Consider the following 24024-nt stretch of genomic DNA (forward strand, 5'->3'; position numbering starts at 1 on the left):
TGCATAGACAAGGAATTGTTTTCATTAAACTATAGTAAAAGAGGGTAACTTAATTAAGCCCTATTTTATAATCTTACTTTCGAAATGTGATCCTAAATTTGTTATAGGAGATCCGTTAAGTTAGTTTATAAATTAATTGACTTGTTCGTTGTAAGATGGCGTTTAATTTAGAACAATTATTAATTAAGGATAAGACTTAATTTTGGATTGCATTTGTTTATTAAATAAATTACCATCATTTAATGCAGTTAGATAACAACCACTTAAGAGAGTAAAATACTATCTAATATATTTTTATTTTGAATTTCTCATTTCTTTGTAAATGAAATAAAATTTTTTATGTACTAACAAATTATATTTATTTATTTATATTTGTAGAAAATTAGCTTATCAAATTATCATTAGTCGCTATAATTTAGACCAAATGGGTCTTGGCGTCGTGCTAAATTAACCATTCTATTTATGTAAGTGGGCTGTGGGCTGCCCAACACCTTTGGGCCATGAGCCAATGAAATTAGGCCATTGTTAAACCAAAATTAACATTATAATGTAATTATTTTAAGCAAACCTGAGGAGACCTAAGTGTCATAGGACAGAGTTTCATACCCAAAAGGCTAATCTATTAGGTAGAGGGACCCTCTCCCTTATAAGACCTCTCTAATGCGTTTCCGATGTGAGATCCATAACATTCTCTCCCACCTCCAATGCGTTTCCGATGTGAGATCCATAACATTCTCTCCCACCCAATCCTATGATGCCCTCATCACAAGTGGGGCCTTTTCCTACCTGTCCATCAGGTCTGCTTTGATACCACTATCACAAGTTGAGAGTTTCACATCCAAAAGGCTGATTAGCTGAAGATCAAGACCTCTATATGTGCTTTCGATGCGAAATCCGTGACATAAGGCATGATTATATTAAATAGTAGAATGGTAAATACATAAACTGCTTACAAGGGAATAAAAATAATAGCAATAATTAATGATAAGATTTGCCTCAACCTTGAAATAATTTCCTCACATTAAATGGCAGAAAAGTAAATGACTCTGACACGAGATGAAATTAACACCTCATACAGGTTTATTCACTAAAGGAAGACTTTGTGTGGGTGCTATTGCCAGAGTGACATCATAAATTATTTATTTGGGGTTATGGAAATTATTGGTCTATAAGTGGAAGAGAAAATTTCAACCAAGAGAGGACATTGTAACATGACAAATAAGGCCACTGGGAGGCATCCGAGTAGTGAAATTGGAATGACAGTCCAATTCCATGAATGTGAAAGAAATGTGTAAAGAGTTGCACCAAATGCTACCATCATGCTTGCAATAGAAAAGAATAGCGTGATAAGGCCGATGATTAACTTCCTTGGCAATGACAACAAAAAATCGTCTTCTGAGTAACGTGAACTGAGGATTGCCAAGAACATCAGCACTGAAGCTGTGGAAGAAAACAGTGCAAGGGCATCTGATATGACAAAGACTATGAAAGTTGTGTTGCGCAAGAAAATGGGTATCCCATCATTGTTGTTGCCACCTGGTACGGTAAAAGCTGCTGTAAAAACTACAGTTATTATCAATGCAGCTACAACACTGCATGATGTAGCAGTTCCCTTCATCCATTCTTCACCTTGTTTAACCAATTCCTTGTGTTCTTCGGTAAAGACTTCTCTAGGAGTTTTATTATTCTTATTTTGTTGCTCTTGAAGGGATGGATGGACATAACTTTCCACAGCCTGAAGATAAAACCTTAGCTAGCGTAAACATGAGCAGTAATAAATTTGATTCTCAAACAAAAAATCTCAAATATTATAGAAGAATTAAATGTTATAAGAAATTATTAACTAGGCCAGAAAAAATAAAGGAACCTTTAGAATTAGAATAAAAATCATGTATAGGCCAGATTTCTAAATCTCTTGCACATTCAATTATACACATGAAATCATATATGAGAAATGAAAGTACCGCATTTTAAATTTTTGGCAAATCTGCAGTTAGATGTAAGATCAAGACATCTAGAGGCAAGAATAAAATTCCAATAAAATAGTCATTTGAAGTATATAAGTAGTATAAATTTGTTTTTGTTTTTTTTCGTAGGATTATATATTCACCTTGAACCACTGTAATTCTCTCTGCATTTGTAATGCTGCACCAGAGACTTGACTTGAAGCTGCCAACCGTCCAGCCAAATGCAACATGTTGTCAGTTTTTCCACCTTTGTTGACTGCTTTCCAGCTTGATAGATACACATTCCTTTCTTGAATAATTTTAAAAATCTTTTCTTGGCGATGTAAAATTACCATATGAAGTAGACCGTGACCATTATCTTTGTAGCGGTAGGTATAAGCATAAAAATAAGCATCAAAAATTTCATCGACAATTTCGCAAATCCCAAGTTTTGCAGCTTCAAGAAATGGCGACAAAAAAGTTTCAAAGGCCTCTTTACGATTCCACGTAACTTCACTACCATGACACAAGATTCTAACAATTTTGAGGGTTTGTATATGTGTCAACTTTGTATCGCGAATGTTTTTGATTTCCGGGACTGCAATTGAACAACTCAATAAGTCAATGAAACAAGATAAAGAATGCCTTCAAGATAGTCCATTTTAATTAAGAAAATTGTCCAATGCCAATTACCTAGCAGCATGAGGATATGCCAGATCATTTGGCGCAAAGCACCTGTGTTATAACAAATAAGTAGTATTATAAATTGTTTTGGTTTGTAGGACAAGCAATTTCAGAAAGACAACTTATTTAGCATCTATTTTGTAGATAGATAGATAGGAGGTGTACAAACCAAATGAAGCATAGATTATTCGACGAATAGGTCCAAAATGTTTGGATTGTCCCAACTCGTTTGGACATTTAACGGCGTTTTCTATGTCCCCATTGTTACTTTCATTGTGAGGAACATATTCCTCTTGCAGAGGAATCCCTGCAGAGACAGGCAACAACAATAAGAGCATGTGAATATAAGAGATGGGTTTGTTAGAGTGTATCTGAGTCTATAAGGCATGAGAGGAAGAATGTTGTTACTAACAATCATAGATCAAGCGTCTCCAAAACCCAAGGCGACTCCAACTCGCACTTTTAAAAGCCAGAGGCTTACCAGCCAATATTTTTAATATACTTTTTCTGTCTGCATTGTTTTCAAGAGCTAACTTTGGATATCCCTTCCATAAATCTAACGCTATACCTGTAAATGGAGTAGAGATGAATACAAATTAATTAGCAGGGCAATTGTTTGGTTGTAAGAATGAAATCTGTAATGTAGATATCGTCACACTAGAATGAAAAATTCTATCCACTCGACCACTGAGTTGAACACATGAAAGAAAACTAATAAAAGAAAGCAAAGACAATATATATGATCAACCTGGTTTGGTGTAGAAGGATACAAATTCCAGATTTGAAGAACGGTAAATTAACGAGGCCTTTCGACAGCCTTTGAGTGCTCGAGGGATATGCTTTTGGTGTACAAGGTTTGGTATAGAAGGATATGCTTCAATGCATGCTAACTCATACATACAAGTTGACTTGATTATAAGGTAATAATTGAATCCACATGAATTTGGATCTTCTCCTTATCGGAATTTACCTTAAGAAGTTTGATTTATTTTACAAAGAAAATAAAAATGGGAATATATGTTTAAAAGGGACATAAGTTTTAAAAAGGACAAAAAAAAAAAAAAAAATGACACTCATTTGTTTAAGACAGTTTAATTTAACAAAATAGTGAGTAATAGTATAAAGAAATCAACTATACCTTCATTAATTATCTTTTACAATATTGACTATTATGATACGGTTTCAAAATATACAAAATAACTATTCAACCAATTTTAATCGATTAAAGTCCAAAATTAAAAATTAAAAACTATTTTGGTAATTATGATACTAATTTTTGTAAACAAACTGCAGGGTCTAACTAATTTTTGTAAACAAACTGCAGGGTCTAAATCAATTAATTTTACTTTATTTTGGTAATCATGCTCTATTCTAGCATGTCCAATAACTCTCCCTATTTTTATTTTNAGACCCAAAAAAAAAAAAAAAAAGACACTTATTTGTTTAAGAAGGTTTAATTTAACAAAATAGTGAGTAATAGTATGGAGAAGTCAACTATACCTTCATTAATTATCTTTTACAATATTGACTATTATGATACGGTTTCAAAATATACAAAATAACTATTCAACCAATTTTAATCGATTAAAGTCCAAAATTAAAAATTAAAAACTATTTTGGTAATTATGATACTAATTTTTGTAAACAAACTGCAGGGTCTAACTAATTTTTGTAAACAAACTGCAGGGTCTAAATCAATTAATTTTACTTTATTTTGGTAATTATGGTCTATTCTAGCATGTCCAATAACTTTCCCTATTTTTATTATTATTTTTTTTTTTAACTTTTTTTTGTAAGACATTACATAAATAATATAATTTCTTCTATATAGAGTTTGAGATTTTATATTTAATTATTCCACTAATTTTGTGATGTAATACATAGATCAAATATTAGTTTATGTAAAAATTATTGAACTTTTTTTTAATATGGAATTTAACATGTTTGTTACACAATAAGCCTAAATCAATGACATTTCTTTTTCATTTTTTCAAAAACAGAGTGTTCAAATCAGTTTGTGCGCATCTCAACTTTTCATATTTTTAGATGATTGTCAAAGTCTAAAAAAAAAAATATTATTCTTTTAACCTAAGAACATAGAAAGCCAAATATAAAATGTTAAGACTTAGGTTTGTCTACTTTATCTCTTGATTAAGTTTTAAATTATTATTATTATTATTTTTTTTGGGGGGGGGGGGGGGGGGGGTTATGTGTTTGAGTTTATATATGTGAATGGCTATTAAATTTTTTTTAATGTCTCTTTTGACTTTTACATTGTATAACAATATATATTTACATATATACCCTTTATAAAGTTAAATCAAATAGTATTGTACTGTTAAATATCATATTTTTGTCCTTTAATAAACTTGTGTCCTTTTTTAATTGTTTTTATAAACATGTATCTTCATTTTGATTTTCTCCCTTTATTTTATGACACAAATTAAATTGACTAAAATAAAAATTTATATCAGGTAATCATCATAATTAAATTCTTTGATTCCTTGTATTATCGATGTTTCCCAAAGTAATAATAAAAAGTTCTAATGTGATAATTTAACGTTATCTAACCATATCGTAAACAAGAAAATTACTTTTGCACTTACCATAATGTCCGGAACTGATGAGATCTTTAATCAGTTGAACACCTTTGTCGTCATCTAACCGTACTTTTGTTTTTGACAGAAGGTATTGAATTATTCCCTTGTGGCCATATCTTGCTGCTTCATGAATTGGAAGATAACCCTCTTCGTTCCTTATGTTTGGAAATTCAGTGTTCCTAAGGACATAAGCTTTTGCAGCATTTCTATTGCCATAAATGGCAGAGTGGAATAAAACGGATCGGCCAAACTCTCCTCTCAAATTTTGAAGTTCTTCTGCACTGATCTTGAATGCAAGTTTCTTTATAAGCCAAGTGGGTGCAGCTGATACATTAATTATGTGAAAAATGGTGTCCTCAAATTCTGAAACAGTTTCCGTCAAGGCCCAAGGAGTCCTGTTTACCAAATCTTGTAAAAGTGTCCAATTACGCTTCTGTACAGCCTTGATTAGTGGCTTGAACCGAGCATTATCAACTGCCAATTTCAAATAATGTAGATGTGAAAATGTATGTTAAGGATTGTAAAATCTATTATGAAATTTCAATTTTTATCCGAGTCACATACCTTTCCCTTTCAATACTGATTGATCACTCTTTTCACTTTGCAAATTTTCAGTTTTTTCAGTAAGATCAATTTGACCTTCCAAATTTTCAGTTTTTTCAGTAAGATCAACTTGCTTCGTTTGGGTGGCTTCGTCTCCCTTTTTGTTAATCGAGTTATTGGATGGTTGAACATTATCAGCTCCTGTACACCTTCGTTTACCATTAATTTCAAATTATGTACACATGGGAAAAAATAGATGTTGAAAGTACTATCTACTTACCTTTCCTTTCAATACTAATTCAGCACTCTTGTGACTTTCCAAAATTTCGGTTATTTGATCATCACGATCGGTTTGTTTTATTGTGTGGTTTCATCTCCTTGTTGATTAACTGGGTTATTGGATGGATGAGCATGATCGCCTTTCAATACTAATTCATTTCCTTTTTTGTGCGTTGGAGTGGGCTGTTCCTTTATGCAAACTGAGTTATTGGATGGCTGAAAATGGTTGCCTTTTTTTTCTCTATTCACTGTAAATTCCAAATTTATAGTACACATGATAAAAAGTATGAAGTAGAAGTAATTCCTATATAGTTTTGAATAACCTTTTCCTTTCCGTGTTGATTCAGCACTTTTTTGATTTTCCCAGATTTGCTTTTTCCATGAGGACTAGCTTGCTTCGTTTGAGTCGTTTCGTCTTCCTTTTTGTAACTAAATTTTTGGATGGTCGAACACGATCTCTCTTTACTTTTCTATTCACTATCAGAACCAAATTATACACATGAGAGAAATATGATTGAAAATGTTGCCTTCTTACTCTTTCTGTTCAATATTAACTCCAAAATATGTACACATGAGAAAAAATTTGACGTAAAAGTACTATCTATATAGTTTTTAACTTACCTTTCCCTTTCATCACTGATTCATCGCTTTTGTGACTTTGCAAATTTCATTTTTTCACTGGTACAGCTTGGCCTGTTGAGTGGTTTCGTCTCCCTTTTTGCTAATTGAGTTTTTGGATGGTTGAACATGACTGCCTTTTCTACTTTTTCCGTCACTGGTAATTTCAATATATTAGTACACATGGGGATAAGTATGAGGTAGAATTACAATGTATCTATGTATCTATCGTTATATAATATTAGTATTTGAAAGATTATGAGATACATACAACATATCACAATATTAGTTATTTATTACCTTGCGTTGTCCCAAATTATAAGCATTCCTTTTGCATTCCGGAATTTCTTTATTGCATCAACTTCCACGCCTCAGTGATTTTGACTCCAAGTTGGATTGCATCGCACTTTTCTTTCCAAATTTGTGGTTTCTTTTTGGACCGATTACTGCTACTCAAACTTACTGAAATGTTGGCAAGATCCATCTATATTCACTTCTTTCCACTTTACCAAAGGAAAATACGATGACAATCAAAATATAAGATTCAAGACTTACGAAGAAAGTGTTTAAAGACGAAAACTTATCTTATGGCTTAAAGGACAAACGAGCATATTAATAGGCTTATTTAAATGATTTTTAATACAATTTGTTCACTTAAATCAAATCTTAACTATGACTTGATTAAAGAAAGACTAATAAAGTATATGGTTGGTTCACATCACATGATAGGTTGGATTAAAGAAAGATGACAAGGTAAAGATATATATTATAATTAGTGAAATATTAATAAATTAAGTATACAATTGGATCATTCATATCTAAGTTAACATTGTGAAGATATAAAATAAATAGTACTGATCAACTTACCAGTTGAACGAATTAGTCTATGCAAAATTAATTCAACATCAGATCTGTTTACACTCTAAGATACAAGATCAAAAAATATAACTATTGGTGCCAATAGAAAAACCTACCTCCATAATTCCTTCAGTGTTGACCAGCGAGTAAAAGAGGTCAAAATAAAATTAACTTTAAATACCCTTTCACTAAAACGATGCCGTATCAACTCTCTCTCCTTCATAAAAGAGAGTTGTTTTCTCTGTAAAACTCAGTTAGTAATATACTGAACTGTACTCAAACAATGGGTATAACAATTTTCGTTCATTCTCTAAATCTATTTTGAGAATATTAAACAAAGTTATTTGGGTTTTAGGATAGGCGTGGTGGCCGATGGCCGGCGTAGCAGGTGGGTAGGGGTGGTGGCTTGGATGGGTTGCAATTGTTATGAATCAAGGGTAATTTTATCAAAAAAAAGTTAATTATTAGGGTAAAAATGTAATAGCCAAATCGATGTAAATTAATTTAAAAATAAGGGCATTATTGTCCTAAAATTTTAATAATAAGAGATAAAATTGTAAGAAAAAAGAAATTACTAGTAATCCTAAAATATCTAAGAAAATGGAGGTAATCAGATTCCTATTATTACCAATAATAACAAAATATTAGTATTAAAAGATTATGAAATCTATATTACTTAATAACTAAACATGATAATCAGATTGTATTAGTAATCTGGTATAATCTCTAACAAATACAACCACATGGTCATACGCAATAAAAAATCCAGATTTCTTAATTGCAGAAAATCAAGACTTCTCCGGGGACAGCTACATGCAAACTTGTACCGATACACAAGTGCAAAAAGTTGACATGACCCAAATTAAGATATGTAAATATAATGCGTGGTTAGTGCATGTGAAACTTTGAAGTGTGAACTAATTCACGGACGGTAGGTTTAAATTTAGATTTCAGAAAATTAATATTAATCTCCGACAGTCAGCGTTGACTGTGCAAATATAAGTATAGATCGTTGTTGTGACTTGTGATTACGGTAGATATCGTTCGGCCTGTACAGTTTATTAAAAAAAAAAAAATTACAGAATCAACAAAAAAATCATGAATTATTAAATTATTTCTCTCCACTAAATACGGAAGACAGATTGGAAAAAAAAAAAAAATGTAATCATTGTCGTTGTAGTAAGACATCTCAACTGGCTGACAAATAAGAAAGGATTAACTTGTAAGGTTTTGAATACTTTAATTAAGTCAATAAATGTATGTATAAGCTTTATTAAACATACCATGTTACAATATTGTTCATAGTACATTTAAATATGATTACTTAATAATATATTAAAAAGAAAAAGTTATGATTAGTATTTAAATAATTGTTGTGCAGGAAATAAAGGGCTGACGTGGAAAAGTCACGTGAAGAGCGACCTGCTCCCGTCAGAGCAGCAGCACACGTCAGACCTGCCAAGTGATGTGGAGCCCACACGCGTCCATTCTCCTGCAACAAGTCGTGCGATGTCAGCTGGAAAAAGGAAAATAGGACTAAAGCCAGATTATGTACTGACAATATACCAAACCACGGATTTAGTGATGTATATACAGCCTCGATTCAGTATAAAATAGGGAAGACCCCTTCATTAAGGGGATTCGGCCATTTTACATAAAAAAGAAGACAAAACAGAAATCTTATCTTGTAAACTTTTTCTTTGACTTTTTCGTCTGATGTAAGTCAGCTCGCGACCGCGACCTGACAACCCACTAATATCAATACAAATCAGTGGACGTAGGACTTGCTATCTAGCGTCCGAACCACTTAAAAACTCCCTCTACAGCTATTTTACTTTCTTGCATTCTATTTTCACGTGCATCGAACAGTCAATTGATATATTACACGTAAAAATTCATTGGTGTAAAATCGAGCATCAACAGTTTGGCGCTAGAAGGAGGGCCTGATTTAGTGTCTAACCTTCATCAGGAGTTTGACCTAATGGTTACAGCTACAATGGCCCGCCAATTGAACCTGAGCAAGGGAACCAGCATGCAGAAGGAGTCCCCCGGCCAGAGGGACACCCCTTCCAACATACCTCTAATCTCACAAAATGCTGCTGGGAAACCCACAGCCCCGCAAATGGACCCTGCCATCAGGAGTTACCTGGAGAGGGTTGATAATACTCTCCAGACAGTCAACCAGAGGTTGGACCGTCTGGACCAAGGCATGTCATCCACGATAGCCAGAGCCGTACAAAGCCAAAAACGCCTGCAGGTCGCGCGAAAGCGCGGCAAAGGGCGATAGCCGTGCCGCGAGCACGCAGCGCGTAAACGCAAGGGTAAACAAGTGGCAAAAAATAAGCCTAGGGTTCCAAGGGCCGGCGAATACCAAGGGTGCCCTAGCAGGGTATCAGCAAAGCTGAGACTTGGCGAGAGAGTGGACCCCGAGCTGTCCCATTGCACGATGCAAGCGAACCCAAGCAAAAATGCTGGGATGGTGGTCTCCGATCACCACCAGCAGAGCAATCCCGATCGTTACGGGGAGGTTATCACACCGCGGGGCGGTTCGTACCACCGCGAGGGTCGTGAAAGTGGCCCTCACAACCCGTCGTCTTCACATGCCCATAGTCAGATGTGTCGAGTGCGGCCGGAAATGCGGCCGAGGCGAGGAGGAATCATCTCCGGACTGCTCTGAACCGCAACCGAGAAGGGAGGGCTCGCACGGGTGAAAACAACCCCCAACTGGCTCCATTACCGCAAATTGAGGAGGCTACAGCGGCTCTGGACAGGTTAAGGGAGCAGCAAAAAGAGCAGACACAGGTCGTCTCTACATCCCCATTTTCCCCTGAAGTGCTAGCTGCCCCATTCCACCCGGGGTCAGAATGCCAGACATGCGGCCGTTTGATGGAAACTATGATCCGCAGGACCATTTGTATGATTCAACGACGCCTGATGGAGCTCCACCAGGTTTCGGACCTTGCGAAATGCCGATGTTTGGCTGTGACGCTGACTTCTACGCCAAACGGTGGTTAAGGTCGTCCCAACGGGTTCGATCAATTCGTGGCCTAGATGAGCGCGACGTTCTGCGGCATTTCCAAGCAATCGGAAATTTTCAATGCCTTTAAGCTACCTCAGCAACATAAGGCAAGAAAGAGACGAATCCCTGCTGTCTTATGTTGACCGCTCACAGGGAACTCAACAAGGTGGCTCACGCCCAGAAGATTCCATCCGAACTCTTATAATAGCTGGAGTTCGCCGCAAACCGACCTGTGGAAGGAACTGCAGGCTGAGGACGATATTTCCCATCAGATTTTACAACCTGGCGGAAAAGTATCTCCGAATAGAAAATTCATTGGCGGCACTTCGCCGTCGCGATCACGGCACCTTTAGCAGCATGTCAGGTGGGGAGATAACAGGCGAGCTGATCGCAAAGGAGACAATGACGATCAGCGAAAAGGAAAGAACCCCGCTACGAGCAGAAAAAGTCCTATGCTCCTGTCCCCCGTCACGATCGTGACAGGGCCCCAATACACCCCACTGAATGTGTCCATATCTGGATCCGACAAGTCCGAGGAAGCCCGCTGCTCGGTGAACCAGAACCCATGAAAACTCCTGCAAGGCCAGGAACAGCAAGAAATACTGTCGATATCATCGGGATAAAGGGCATCACACTGATGAGTGCCGAGCCCTAAAGCAGGCTATTGAAGAGCTTATCAAGAAGGGGCACTCAAGGAGTACATTGACGACTCTCCAAAAGAAAACCAAGGGGAGTGAAAGAACAAGCGTCGTGATCGCAGCGGGTAAAGCAGTGTGAACCTGATTTTCGGAGGTCCGCACCTCGCTGGAAACACGCGGGGGCGCAGGACAGGTATGCTCGGGAAGCGCATCATGACCCGATCAGTGTCATGAGCACATCGCAGTGACCTCAGAAAGCCAGGAAGGAAGAACCAATCACCTTCTGCGAGAAGGAGGCAGCTTGCACTCATCCGCACGGGACGCTCTGGTAATCACCCCTGATTGGGTGTCATAATGTTGCAGGATGCTTGTGGACACGGGAGCGCTGTGAACATTCTGTTCAAGTCAGCTTTCGATAGAATGACACTGGTCGAGGCCGACCTGAAGCCAGCTTCGATGCCTCTATACGGTTTACAGGGGATCACCTAATCCCACGGAACAATCCAGCTCCAGTCACGCTCGGCGACTACGACGAGGTGATAGGGTTACAGAGTTCCTGGTCGTAGACTGCCCATCGGCCTTCAATGGTATCTAGGGCGACCTACTGAGAACCTTTAAGGCAGTTACTTCCATCTATCATCTCAAGATGAAGTTCCCCACCCATCGGGGATCGGGGAGGTAAGCGGGTCGCAAAGTGCTCACGCGAATGCTATATAAAAGCGGTCCAAATGGCCGACAAGGGGAAGGGCATTTCGCGGTGCGCGCCGTCAGGCCATGACGATCAGCCGGATCGAGCCACAGCCGGTCGGCAGAGGATAATATAGATCCACGAATTAGGAAATCTCCCCGAGCGGCCCGGTTGAGGATCTGGCTGAAGTATCGTTGATCCGAAAGAGCCGAGCCGAATGCTAAGATCGGGAGCTGTCTCGATCCCCAGCTCGCTTCCGAGCTGGTGAACTTCTTGAAGGAGAACATTGATGTGTTCGCCTGGTCGCACGCTGACATGGTCGGGATCAGCCCGGACGTTATCTGCCATTCCCTGAACGTCAGCAGTGAAGCTAAGCCGGTGCGCCAAAGAGAAGGGCGATGGATCCAGAGCGGTACGCCGCGTTAAAATCGAAGTGGAGAACCTTCTCCGAAATGGATCTATTCGCGAAGCTCCTACCGACCTGGGTCGCCAATCCGGTCCTGGTAAAGAAGCCGAACGGTAGGTGGCGAACCTGCGTAGACTTCAGTGACCTGAAAAAGCTTGCCCGAAAGACAGTTTCCCCCTGCCAAGAATTGACCAGCTCGTGGACGCCACTCGGGCACGAGCTGTTAAGCTTCATGGAGCATACTCGGGATACAATCAAATCCGATGCATAAGACAGATGAGGAGCATAAGACCCATCACGGATAGGGGGCTATACTGCTACAAGGTAATGCCCTTCGGCTCAAGAATGGGGTGCGACCTATCAGAGGTTGGTCAACCGAATGTTCTCCGACCAGTCGGGAGGACAATGGAGGTCTATGTAGACGACAGTGGTTAAGTCGCAGGTCGCCTCAGAACATATTAAGCACCCTGCAGAAATGTTTGACATACTCCGACTCTACAGAATGAAGCTGAACCCTCTCAAATGTTCATTCGGGGTATCGTCCGGAAAATTCGTGGGTATATGGTCAACCAGCGGGGCATAGAAGTGAACCCGAAAAGATTCAAGCTCTGTTCGATATGGAGGCCCGACCAGCAAAAAGAAGGGCATGAGTTGAAAAGGGCGAATAGCGGCACTCAGTCGCTTCATATCAAGGCTAACCGACGCTGTTTACATTCTTCAACGTTCTGAAGGCCAATAAGAAATTCGAATGGACGTCCGATGCGAGCGGCATTCCAGAGTATAAAAGAGCATCTAGGGAAGGTCTTTCTCTAAACCTCTTCCACAGGAAATCCTGCTCGTTTCCTGTCCGTGTCTCAGTTCGCGGTCAGTGCAGCTTTAATACGGGAAGAGGGAAAAGCTCAGTGGCTAGTTTATTATGCAAGTAAAGTCTATCGGATGCCGAGATGCGGTATCCGGAAATGGAGCGATTAGCTTTCGCCCTTTTGACGCGTCCAGAAAGCTACGACTTACTTCCATGCCCATACGATCAATGTAATGACGAGTTACCCCCCAGGCAGGTCCTCCAGAAGCCAGAGGCTTCAGGGAAGTTGCTCAAATGGGCCATGGAGCTGAGCCAGTTCGACCTAAAGTATATGCCCAGGTCGACCATCAAAGGGCAGGTGTTGCAGACTTCATCTCGGAGTTCTCCTATCTCCCAAGCGAGCAGCAGTCCAGCGAAGTCGGGCAAGAAACTATTCAAGAACTACGACCTGGAACCTCTACGTGACGGGTCATCAAACAGGAAAAGAGCCGGTGCGGGTCTCCTCCTGGTGAGCCCGAGGGGGCTCGAGTTCATGGAAATCTCGATTCGGGTTTAAGGCGACCAACAATGAGTCCGAATACGAAGCCCTGCTCGCCGGGTTGCGACTTGCGAAAGAAATGGGGTGAACCACGATCAGTATCTACAGCGACTCCATGCTGGCGGCTAACCAAAATCTAGGAGAGTACCAAGCCAAAGAAGGGAACATGGTCCGTACTTGGAAAAAGCTAAGGCCTTTGGGGTGTTAGACACTTTAAAATCGCTCAGATCCCCGGGAGAGCAACTCTATAGCGGACGCCTTGGCGAAGATAGCTCATCATTAGAATCCGAGGCCCGGATAGCATTCTGTTTGTTTTGTCGACGTCCGTCATCAGCTCGACCAACAGGCCATGAACGAGGTTCAGTCAGATTCCTGGATGACTCCCATTATACAATACATCAAGGACGGGACCTTGCCTAACGACAAGGTCAAGGCGAGGGTCCTACGAGTAAGGTCTGCTCGCTTCACACTCATCGGGGATCAGCTATACAGGAGAGGATTCAGTGCCCCTCTCCTCCGATGTGTAACCATTGAAGAAGCAGACTACATCATGCGGGAAATCATGAAGGGATCTGTGGCAAACACACGGCAGCTCGATCTCTCGCAAACAAGATGTTCGTCAGGGATATTATTGGCCCCAAATCCAAGAAGATGCGCACAACTTCGTCAAGAAGTGCGACAAATGCCAGCGGTTCGCGAAACATTCCGCGAGCACCCTTACGAGTAGTACTATGTCAAGCCCCTGGCCGTTTTCCATGTGGGGGACGACCTTATCGGCCCATGCCAGTTGGAAAGGGAGGGGTCAAGTACGCCGGGGCGCGGTGGATTACTTACAAATGGGTCGAAGCGAGCCACTGGCCACGATCACGACCAGGAAGTTAAAAGACTTCGTTTTCAAGAACATAGTGTGCCGCTACGGAATTCCTCACACCTTATCTCAGATAATGGAAAGCAATTCGATAATGAGGAGTTCAACAGAGTTCTGCAACGAGCTGGGCATCCAAAGAAATTTGCCTCAGGCTAGGCCGCAAGCGAATGGCCAAGTTGAAGCAGTCAACAAGACCATCATGCACCACTCTGAAGGCCAAGCTCGGGGCAGCCAAGGGAAATTGGGCTGACGACCTCCCCGAAGTTTTATGGGCATACAGGACAACTCCAAGGACCTCCACCTCGGAAACGTTTTCATTAGCCTATGGCTGTGAAGCCAGTCCCTGTCGAGGTCGGGACGGTTCTCTTCGGAGGGACCTGTACAACGAGGACGACAACGAAGCACTTCTGAGAGCAAGTTTGGATTAATTGAAGAACGTGCAGCAAGGCTTCGCTAAGGATGCAGCCTACCAGCAGCGAGCAAAAAGGTTCTTTGACCGAGGTCAGGCGAAGAGACTTCCAGGTCGGAGACTGGTGCTAAAGGAAGTTCTCCTTGGGGCCAAAGAGCCAAGTGCGGGGGTACTAGGGCCTAACTGGGGAGGTCCATACGGATCGACAAAGTGATCAGACCAGGGAGCTACCATCTCAAGAGATTGAACGGCTCCAAGGTACCCGAGCTTGGAACGAGCAGCACTTCGGCCATACTATCAGAATCCCAAACTCAGCTCAGTTTTTGACAATTTCTTTTTCAAGCGTTACTTTGTTTACTTAAAACAGTTCGAATGTGTTTCGTTCGCATGTCAAATTTATATGTAATCACTCATGTGAACCACAACTGTAAATAGTGCATATTATAAAGTAAAATTCAATTGCAAAGAAAGTCATATACAAAGTTTAAGACTCGGGTACAAGGGAGCGACTCTCTAAACACTAAGGCTGGTCGGGAAGATCTTCGAGCCGGAGCCACCGCCTGGTCGGGCCCTGGTCGGGTTCCTGGGCGGCCGGGCAGCCTGGTCTCCTCGGCAATATCCGCAAGGGTCGTTGCAGAGATCCGAGAGGTCGGAGAAGTCCAAATCAGGGTTCTTTGCACAAAGGGTGTAGATGGACCCGATCGCCCAGTCCGCGGCCTTCTCCTCAACCTCAGATTGATTCTGCATTTCCGCAGTAGGCAGCGATCCTCTCCGACTCTCCTGAAGTTCGGCCTCAAGGGCAGCCTTTCTGTTCGCCCATATAGCTTCTCAGCTCGCTGAGCCCGTTCGAAAGTCGCCGCAGTTCTTGATCCTTTTCGTTGAACTCCTTGGTGAGACGGGGCGGACGTCTTGAAGCTTTAATCTCCTCGCACGCTCGGTCGAGCTCAGCCTTCTGGAAATCCACTGATGCAGGGCGGCATCCTTTTGGTGCAGATACCTGTCCGCCGCTTCGAACGCTTGTGCTCTTTCAGCTTCGACGGACGCAAGCTCTACTAAGCTTGCGAACTCCTTTCCAGGTCGCTAGTCCTTTGCGTCCCCAGACGCGTCTTCTCCATGGACATCCTATCGCAAGCAATCCCTGCGAGCAAGTTGGTTTAGAAACAAATCGGATTGAATTTCCAAGTACGGTTAATTTACCTTGCTCAGATGCTGAAAACGACGTAGCCAGCAGGTCGTCGCCCGTATCTGCAAATTCATTGTATGACTCCGATAGCTCGCAATCGAGCAGGCCATAAAAGATCGGCTGCAGGTACTCGGGCAGACTCCCCAACGAATCTAGAACAGGTGGCGTCCGTTGCACCTGCCTCGCCCACAGGTTCTTACCGACCTCCGGGACCCCTGACGCGACCTAAGAGGCTCTTCCTCTGATTCGGTCCGACTCGTAGGCTGAATTTGCTTTCTCTTCCTTGACTTCTGGGCCGGAGCCTTCCGTTGGGGGAGTAGTCGGTGCTGAGCGGCTGTCGACCTGGTTGCCCCTTGCGCAGCAGGGCGGGGCTGGGAAGCTGGGACTGTTCGCACGGCTGTGCGGGACGCACGAGCAGCGTCAGCCCCTCTCGATCCTCGATCGAGGAAAGACAAACGGTGCTCGGCGGGACTGCCGGATTCCTTTGGGGGCATCGTTCTGCATCAAGGCGTTAGAAATTGAAACCAATTCGCGACCAGAAGGGGACTAAGTGTGACTTACCTTCTTGAGGTTCTAAAGACGCCCGGTCGCTGAAAAAAAAACGTACTTTCGCAAGTTCGCGGTGGTCACAGCTTCCTCGCGTCGCGAATCCTCGTCCAGTACTCCGAAAGATACAAGCTGTCCGGGTCAGCGAGTAGCGATTGCTCGGTCGTTCATTAACTGCAGAACAAAGCAGGTCGTTAACTACAGATCGGGCGAGCAGATAATGAACTCATAAGAAAACCTACTTGGATCTGAAAAAGCAATAGCCGTTGTACATGAAAAAGAAGAACTTAGACTCATAGGCTCCCGCATTGTGGGGTAGCTATGTATCCCGCGGCAATGGTCGGTCGCCGAGATAGGTAGTACGAGTCCTTGTCCTATCTCTTAAGATGGTAGGCGACACAAGCGACCGCCGTTGGCTCTCCCAAGCCGCTCTCGCAACACGCGATGTACATCGCAACACGCGAGACATACGCGTTGGGGTCAATTGCATGGTGGATCCCGAAATGATCCAGGACCGACCTGATGAAAGGATGGAAGGGGATATCCCTCCACCCTTGAAGATCTCCTCTGAGATCGCGGCGAGGGGTAGTGTCTGGGCGCCGCGACGATCTGGTATGGTCGAGGAACACCTCTGCGCGAGAATACGTACTGCGTCTTATTCTATCAAACTCCTCGGAAGTAAGAACCGAGTAACATGAGGGCTGCGTCCTGGGGACTTCCCGCGAGGACGAGCTGGCTCCTTCCTCGGGTATGTGGGCGGTTCCATTCCAGTCTGCAACATCGACAGACACGGTCATTAGAGCCTTTGTGTCGTCCGAGTAATGATAGGACGCCTAAAAATCTATCAACGACCGAGCCGCCATCCAGACTCGAATCCAAGGACGGCGTGTGTCTCGCGTGAAAAGCCGAGAGACCCAACGACTGTTCCACCAAAAAAAAAAAAGAGAGAAGAAATATATGTAAAGGAAAAACCCTCTCTGAGACGCGAAGCTGGGGCCGAAATTCGTTCGATTGCCTGAAAAACGCCGATCGGGAGAAAGTTGTTCCTGGCGAGCGAAGGTTTCCACTTGAAGCGAAAGAAATTTCGGTGGCTTCATCAGAAAAGTGAGTTTTTATATGAGGGTTGCGAATCGACGGTTACCACCCCTTGGAACTGAAACGACAGCCCACTCTCTCTCTCCGCATTAAATGCGCCACAGTCGCATAAATGACCGGATAATGGTCGTCGTTTCGGTTACGCTGCGCCACTAACGCTGTCAAACGGTGCCAACTCAGCACACCGAGGCATTTGTGCCTGACAAAGGCTTTAACGCGCGCAGATCGCCTGACAGCATAAAACCAAGTTCATTGATACGTACAGAAGCGTCCATCAGATCCAGGGGCTAAAGTGAATATTGGCAGGTCGCTCCAGCAGAGCGGCGCAAAATCGTGCTCGCCAGGGTTCTGTACCGAGCTCATCCCATTCGGGTCGGAGCGAGTAAAAATGCCGACGCGACTAGTTTCCAAGGTCGACCTTCGAACCTTAAAAACTAGGGGGCTTCTGTTGTGCCCAGGAAATAAAGGGCTGACGTGGGAAAGTCACGTGAGGGCGACCTGCTCCCGTCAGAGAGCAGCACGCACACGTCAGACCTGCCAAGTGATGTGGAGCCCACACGGTCCATCTCCTGCAACAAGTCGTGCGATGTGCAGCTTGGAAAAAGGAAAATGGGACATAAAGCCAGATTATGTACTGACAATTATACCAAACCACGGATTTAGTGATGATTATACCGCTCGATTCAGTATAAAATAGGGGAGACCCCTTCATTAAGGGGATTCGGCATTTACATAAAAAAGAAGACAAAACAAAAATCTCTATCTTGTAACTTTTTCTTTGACTTTTCGTCTGATGTAAGTCAGCTCGCGACGCGACCTGACACCCACTATATCAATACAAATCAGGACGTAGGAATGCTATTAGCGTCCGAACCACTTAAAAACTCCCCTACAGCTATTTTACTTTTCTTGCATTTATTTCACGTGCATCGAACAGTCAATTGATATTATACACGTAAAAATTCGTTGGTGTAAAATCGAGCATCAACATAATATAAAGAAGCGATTGAAAATCGTTCTGTCACATGTCTAAAAATTATGCATTAGTATAATATATCTATATCCTGGATGAGTCATAAAAAAATATTCAATTTAGGATTGGTGGATTCGGAAAAAATAAGTAATGTATGCATTGTTCAATTGAAGAGATTATCCCACATTGAAGTGCTTTTTTTTAGCATGTCGCAAAATTGTTCTAGGCATAGATTATTGTCTTGTAAGCTTTCAAAGCAAAAGAAATAAAGTGGACGTAGGCTCAAGATTATAACTTGTTAAACCACTTTAAAAACCGATTTGTGTTCTTTACATTTCCTGCATTTACACACATTGCATTGCTGATTAATTTTAAATACGCACACATCCGTTCTGATTCCGTTAAGGTCAGATCACTTTAGTTGGTGTAATTCTTACATCAATAGTTTGAATTATATAATATAAAAAATTTTAAATCCAAAAAAGTTAAGAAAATGTAAAATTGGAAAAAGAAAAAAAGTAGAAAAACCTGTTTAAATATAAATTTAAAAAAGAAATAACACAAAATAGAAAAAGAACACGTTGTCTTTAGTTTCGCAAAAATACTTTCTTATAAGATAAAATTTATTATTCTATTTTAGAACTTTTTTATATGATCAAAGTTATTATTTCATTCATCTACCACAATCACAAGATAAGGAGTTGGGATAAAGGGTAGGTTATAATATTCTTCAATAATACTATACTTATAAAGATTTTTATAATAAATGAGGTGATAAAAATTAAATGAAGGAGTGAAATAAAAAATCAAGCTCATTAAATTCACTATCTCATTTATTTTTTGACATATCACTTTGTATGGATATCTTTGTAAGTGTAACATTACTTAATATTCTTTTACTTCTTAATTCTTGAATTGAGTATCTCACGAGAACATGTTATCAAAAGAGATTTCAAGTGTTTATTTTTTTTTTTTCAAAATACTCTATACTAAAAGATATGAGGAATATTATGCTTACAACCCAACCTTACAAACGTTTTTTTATAATCTCCATGTGACAGTTTATAATTGATCAGCTCGCAATGGATCTCACCTACCTAACAATGGGTTATATCAACCCAATTGTGAGCTATTATATCAAAATTGTGAAAAAAAAAAAAAAAATTATAAGATTAAGGTGCGAGCCAAACTTTATTGAAAATATATTTACATAAAAGAACGTGTTGATGCATGTGAAACGTTGACACTTGCTATCCACATATTGCGATACACATGTGGAAAAAGTTAAAATTGACCCAAATTAATGAGAAGTTATATGATTAACTAATGACAACTAATAAAAAATAAAAATAATAATAAATATGACTTTTACCAATAAAATTATAATTTTGATCAAAATTACCCCATAAAATAATTAAAAATCAGTCATTATACATGTGCCAATTAAATAAATAATATAAAGTTATAAAATATTGATTGATTCCAATATATAATGTATGGTGGGTGCATGTGAATATTAATGAAGTGTGAACTTAATTCAGGAACGTTAGATTTCAGAAAATTAATATTAATCTCCGATAGTCAGCGTTGATTGTGCCATGTTCACATTCATGGACTGGAGTTCAGTTGTATAAAAAAACGTAAGTCTCACCTGCAACTCTTACCGCTTTGCCCATTCTTATTCCTGCTTACAACGGGCATTAAGAAGCAGAGAAAGCAAAATCAAATTTTGAAGAGCTTGACGAAGCTGCTGCTAAGTTTCCAGAAGGTAATACGTTATAGAAATAATAGAGTACTTAGTTTGACAAACGCCAAATATATGCAAGCGATTTAGTTATATATTATTATCATTACATATATAATGAACGTTACCTGTTACCTCGTATCATTATTTATAAGTGTATATTTCCTCAGCAGTATTTTTGTCTACATAAAGGATTTCCTTTCTTGTATTACTTTTCCTTAGTTCCAGTCTTTAGTAACCTACATAATTCGCTTCATTCTACACAATGTTACTGAGATTTCAGATTTTAACTTCCATCATGATATCAAAGTTTTTTTTTTTCTCCTTATATATATAATATTATTTTGGGTAAACCCAATAATTAACTTTCTCGCGACTTGAACACAAACTCCTTGGATTTAGTAAATTCCAGTGACTAAAAAGCTTGTCATTCAACCATAAGAGGAGGGGTGTAAATAATGTTATTTTTGCAGGTACCGTAACATAATAATCATGTATTTGCTGTATAACAATTACTTTACCTGCTTAACCACGAAATATATATAGATATAGTTTAAACATTCAATCCTGTGAGGCATTTGCCTTAATTTCTTTATTTTATTCTTTTACAAACTTTGTTCTACTGAATAATCATTTCAAGGTCAATGTATTTGTTTGCTCAAGTACTGCGTGTATTTCAGGCCCTATTCCTGATGGGATAAACTATAAAGACGAGGATGAAAGCCTATCAGCTATAGTACAAGGGACGTCGAAATAGAAAATACAACAAATTTTGAGCCTCTTTGACTTCGTCAAATTAATACTAGTGGATTAGATACAAATGAGATGTTCACTTAAATATTGAAGACAATATCCCTGAAACGACCGAATTTGACGCTGAGAAGGTAATAGAGAAGCAAACTACACCTGATTTAAATCGGAAATCAGAAGCAGATAGTTGGTGGACACTGTAAATCAACTGCAATGGATGGTGAAGAGGCGCCACATTCTTATTCAAGTACTGCACCTGAAATGGATGATAGATACCTAGATGCATTCATATGCCTACCAAACGCACACACACAGTTCAAATGCCTATAAAAAATTCGCACATGCACGCATACGCTTAAATATATATGATCTGTCTATATCTTTAGTCAAAAAAAAAAAAAAAAAAAAAAATTTATCAAAAACTAACAAATTTTTATCTTTTATGACCACCTGTTTTTAATTAGTTTTTAATTTTCTAGTTTCCATATATCCATGAGTTTTGGTGGTGAGCGTACTGCAAGAGCGATGGGCATCGTGTACCAATTTTATTTTTTTCAGTTTCATATTATTAATTATTTGTCTTAAAATGTTATGTGTATTGATAAGAAACTGTTTTGGTCTGTTTCACAACGTGGAATGCAATTATATTTAGCTCTTTTTAAGGGTCTTTATATGATGTCGTTTCAATGTTTTAATCATAGGTCAGCTAACAATTCTTTAATCCGTTATTTTTTAGGAACTAAAGTGTTAGTTTAGAAAGGCTATAGATTATTTTAGCTTTATAAGAGTATTATGTCATTTAATTTCATTTTAATCCTATGTCAGCTCCCAAATCTTCTAGTAGTGGAAGCCTATCGGGAGAGGACGGGGATTGTGGAATCCTAGTGTCAGCTGATTGTTGTGGAGAAGCGTCTGAATTTGTCATTCACCAGGAGGTCCATGAATGGGATTTTTTGAAGAGTATTGTGTATGGTGGTTTAGTGGAGTCAATTACAAGTTTAGGGGTAGTGTCTTCTGCAGCAGGTGCCGGAGCGACCACATGTGAGTGTTTTCTTCCAACACATTTTATTAGATTAATGCAATTGATTTTATCTTAAATCATGTGTTAATTTTTTACTAAACTTATTAATTATATTGATCTTGGGTTATTGCAGTGAGCATTTTGGTTTTGGGACTGGTAAATTTGATAGGTGGACTTTTAATCTTCTGTCACAATGTGAGTTATATCCATGACCTCGTTGGTTTACTATTTTTTCCATCCAGTGGCTAAATATCATTTCTGGATTTTGATTATTTTGCTAAACGTAGAACTTGAACCCTTCAAGCTATATGATCATTTGTTGTCATATGTCATAGTTTTGATCAATGTTTTAAGCCCTCATATATGTCTAAATATGGAACTTACAGTGGGGTTTAATTTATATACAGCTTAGAGAATTGAAAAATGAGCGATATCAATGGTATGAAGACGAAGGTCAATATCAAAAACTACTTGGACGAAGAGGAAACTTCCCACTTCAGGCAAGCTTAGCAGTCATATCATTCCTCTTTTTTGGGTTGCTGCCACCTGTAATCTATGGCTTCTCATTTCGTGAAAGTGACAATAAGGACCTGAAATTAGCAGTTGTTCTGGGTGTATCTCTTATATGCATTATTCTACTTGTTATTGCCAAGTGTCATGTTACTAAGTCACCCCCAAAATCTTATATCAAAACAATACTATACTACTTAAGCACAGGGGTTGTGGTATCTTGTGTGTCGTATCTGGCTGGAGAGCTAATTAAAGATTTCTTGGAAAAGTTGGGCTGGTTCGACTCAACTTCAACCATTTCCATATCATCTATAGAGACGTCTAAACCAATGGAATCTACCTGGGCAGCCTATTGAAACATCTTTTTATAGGATGTCTTTCTTTTCTTCAGATTGTTTTAGCATAATTTTCGTTGTTACATTTGAATGTTGATGGAATAAACTGGTTGTTGTCCTTGGCTGCAATTGTCTATGAGATAGAAGACAAGATTTCTTATTGGGATGTTGCAATTAAAGAAAAGTGTTCTATACCTGGTTCAATAAAAGACAAGATTTTTTGATTACCCAGACAGACTCATCCCCAGACTCATCCTGATATTTATTTTGCCAGGATCATGCTTAAATCCCGTTGAAGTCAACTTATTGTATTGAAATCGTATTTTACCGCTCAAATTCAACGGTACACATGCATAGTCTTCATAAAATTATGTTAGGATGTCCAGACTGAAAATTTATGTGTATATAATATTAGAAAACCGATTGCTAGAACGCTCACTTTGTCACTCTCTCATTCAGCATTTGACACTTGTACAAATGACAAATAAAGATAGAGCAATAAATATTCACTTTTTTATTTCCTTTATTTTTTGTACACATGTTAAATGGTGAGTGATAGAGCGATCCTAGTATTCCTCTATAATCAACTCTTTTAAACCTGAAAACAAAAATAAATAAATAAAATAAAACTTCATTAATTTCTCCAACAACTTCATTTATAACAAAGAAGAAGATCTTGCTCTTATTAACTTAATTTATGTCTTACAAAATTGCAGTTCTAGTACTTGAAATTACTCTCATAAATTTCCATCTCAATTTGTAACAATTTTTTTTTTTTTTTTTGTTGATATATAATATAATTTATTCAATGAATCAAATATGCACTTTTTAATGCATTTTGTGTTACAAATTTTGTAAATTATTATGTAAAAATAAAAAATATTGTGTAATCAATACAATAAATAAATATATCCACGTCATGTATTAACATTTATTTCCTTTATTGTCTATCTTAACAATCAATATAATTT

General features: G+C 39.5%; 2 protein-coding genes across 2 annotated transcripts; one reads left to right on the forward strand and one right to left on the reverse strand.

Moving 5' to 3' along the window:
* Positions 1-1135: 1135 nt before the first annotated feature.
* On the reverse strand, positions 1136-6686 carry LOC116134519. The gene is made up of 8 exons (XM_031420212.1): positions 6674-6686; positions 5795-5974; positions 5237-5704; positions 3043-3198; positions 2800-2937; positions 2640-2681; positions 2111-2544; positions 1136-1735 (listed from the first exon to the last, which is right to left on the reverse strand). The coding sequence occupies exons 1-8, from the start codon at positions 6684-6686 to the stop codon at positions 1136-1138; spliced, it is 2031 nt and encodes a 676-aa protein (XP_031276072.1).
* Positions 6687-22005: 15319 nt separating this feature from the next.
* LOC116134520 (membrane protein of ER body-like protein) lies at positions 22006-23074 on the forward strand. The gene is made up of 3 exons (XM_031420213.1): positions 22006-22228; positions 22342-22403; positions 22616-23074. Exons 1-3 carry the CDS (start codon positions 22006-22008, stop codon positions 23072-23074), a joined length of 744 nt encoding a protein of 247 aa, XP_031276073.1.
* Positions 23075-24024: the final 950 nt, after the last annotated feature.

Source organism: Pistacia vera, unplaced genomic scaffold, assembly GCF_008641045.1.
Source record: "Pistacia vera cultivar Batoury unplaced genomic scaffold, PisVer_v2 Contig289, whole genome shotgun sequence".
Taxonomy (NCBI): Eukaryota; Viridiplantae; Streptophyta; class Magnoliopsida; order Sapindales; family Anacardiaceae; genus Pistacia; species Pistacia vera.

Bases quoted from the DNA above. Each gene is read 5' to 3' on its own strand.
- LOC116134519 (XM_031420212.1), bottom strand. The intron at 5,705-5,794 runs GTATGTGACTCG...TGAAATTGGCAG, and splicing joins ATCAGTATTGAAAGGGAAAG to TTGATAATGCTCGGTTCAAG. The intron at 1,736-2,110 runs GTGAATATATAA...TTTTATCTTCAG, and splicing joins GAGAATTACAGTGGTTCAAG to GCTGTGGAAAGTTATGTCCA.
- LOC116134520 (XM_031420213.1), top strand. From the start codon at position 22,006: ATGTCAGCTCCCAAATCTTCTAGTAGTGGAAGCCTATCGGGAGAGGAC. The intron at 22,229-22,341 runs GTGAGTGTTTTC...GGGTTATTGCAG, and splicing joins AGGTGCCGGAGCGACCACAT to TGAGCATTTTGGTTTTGGGA. The intron at 22,404-22,615 runs GTGAGTTATATC...ATTTATATACAG, and splicing joins TTTTAATCTTCTGTCACAAT to CTTAGAGAATTGAAAAATGA.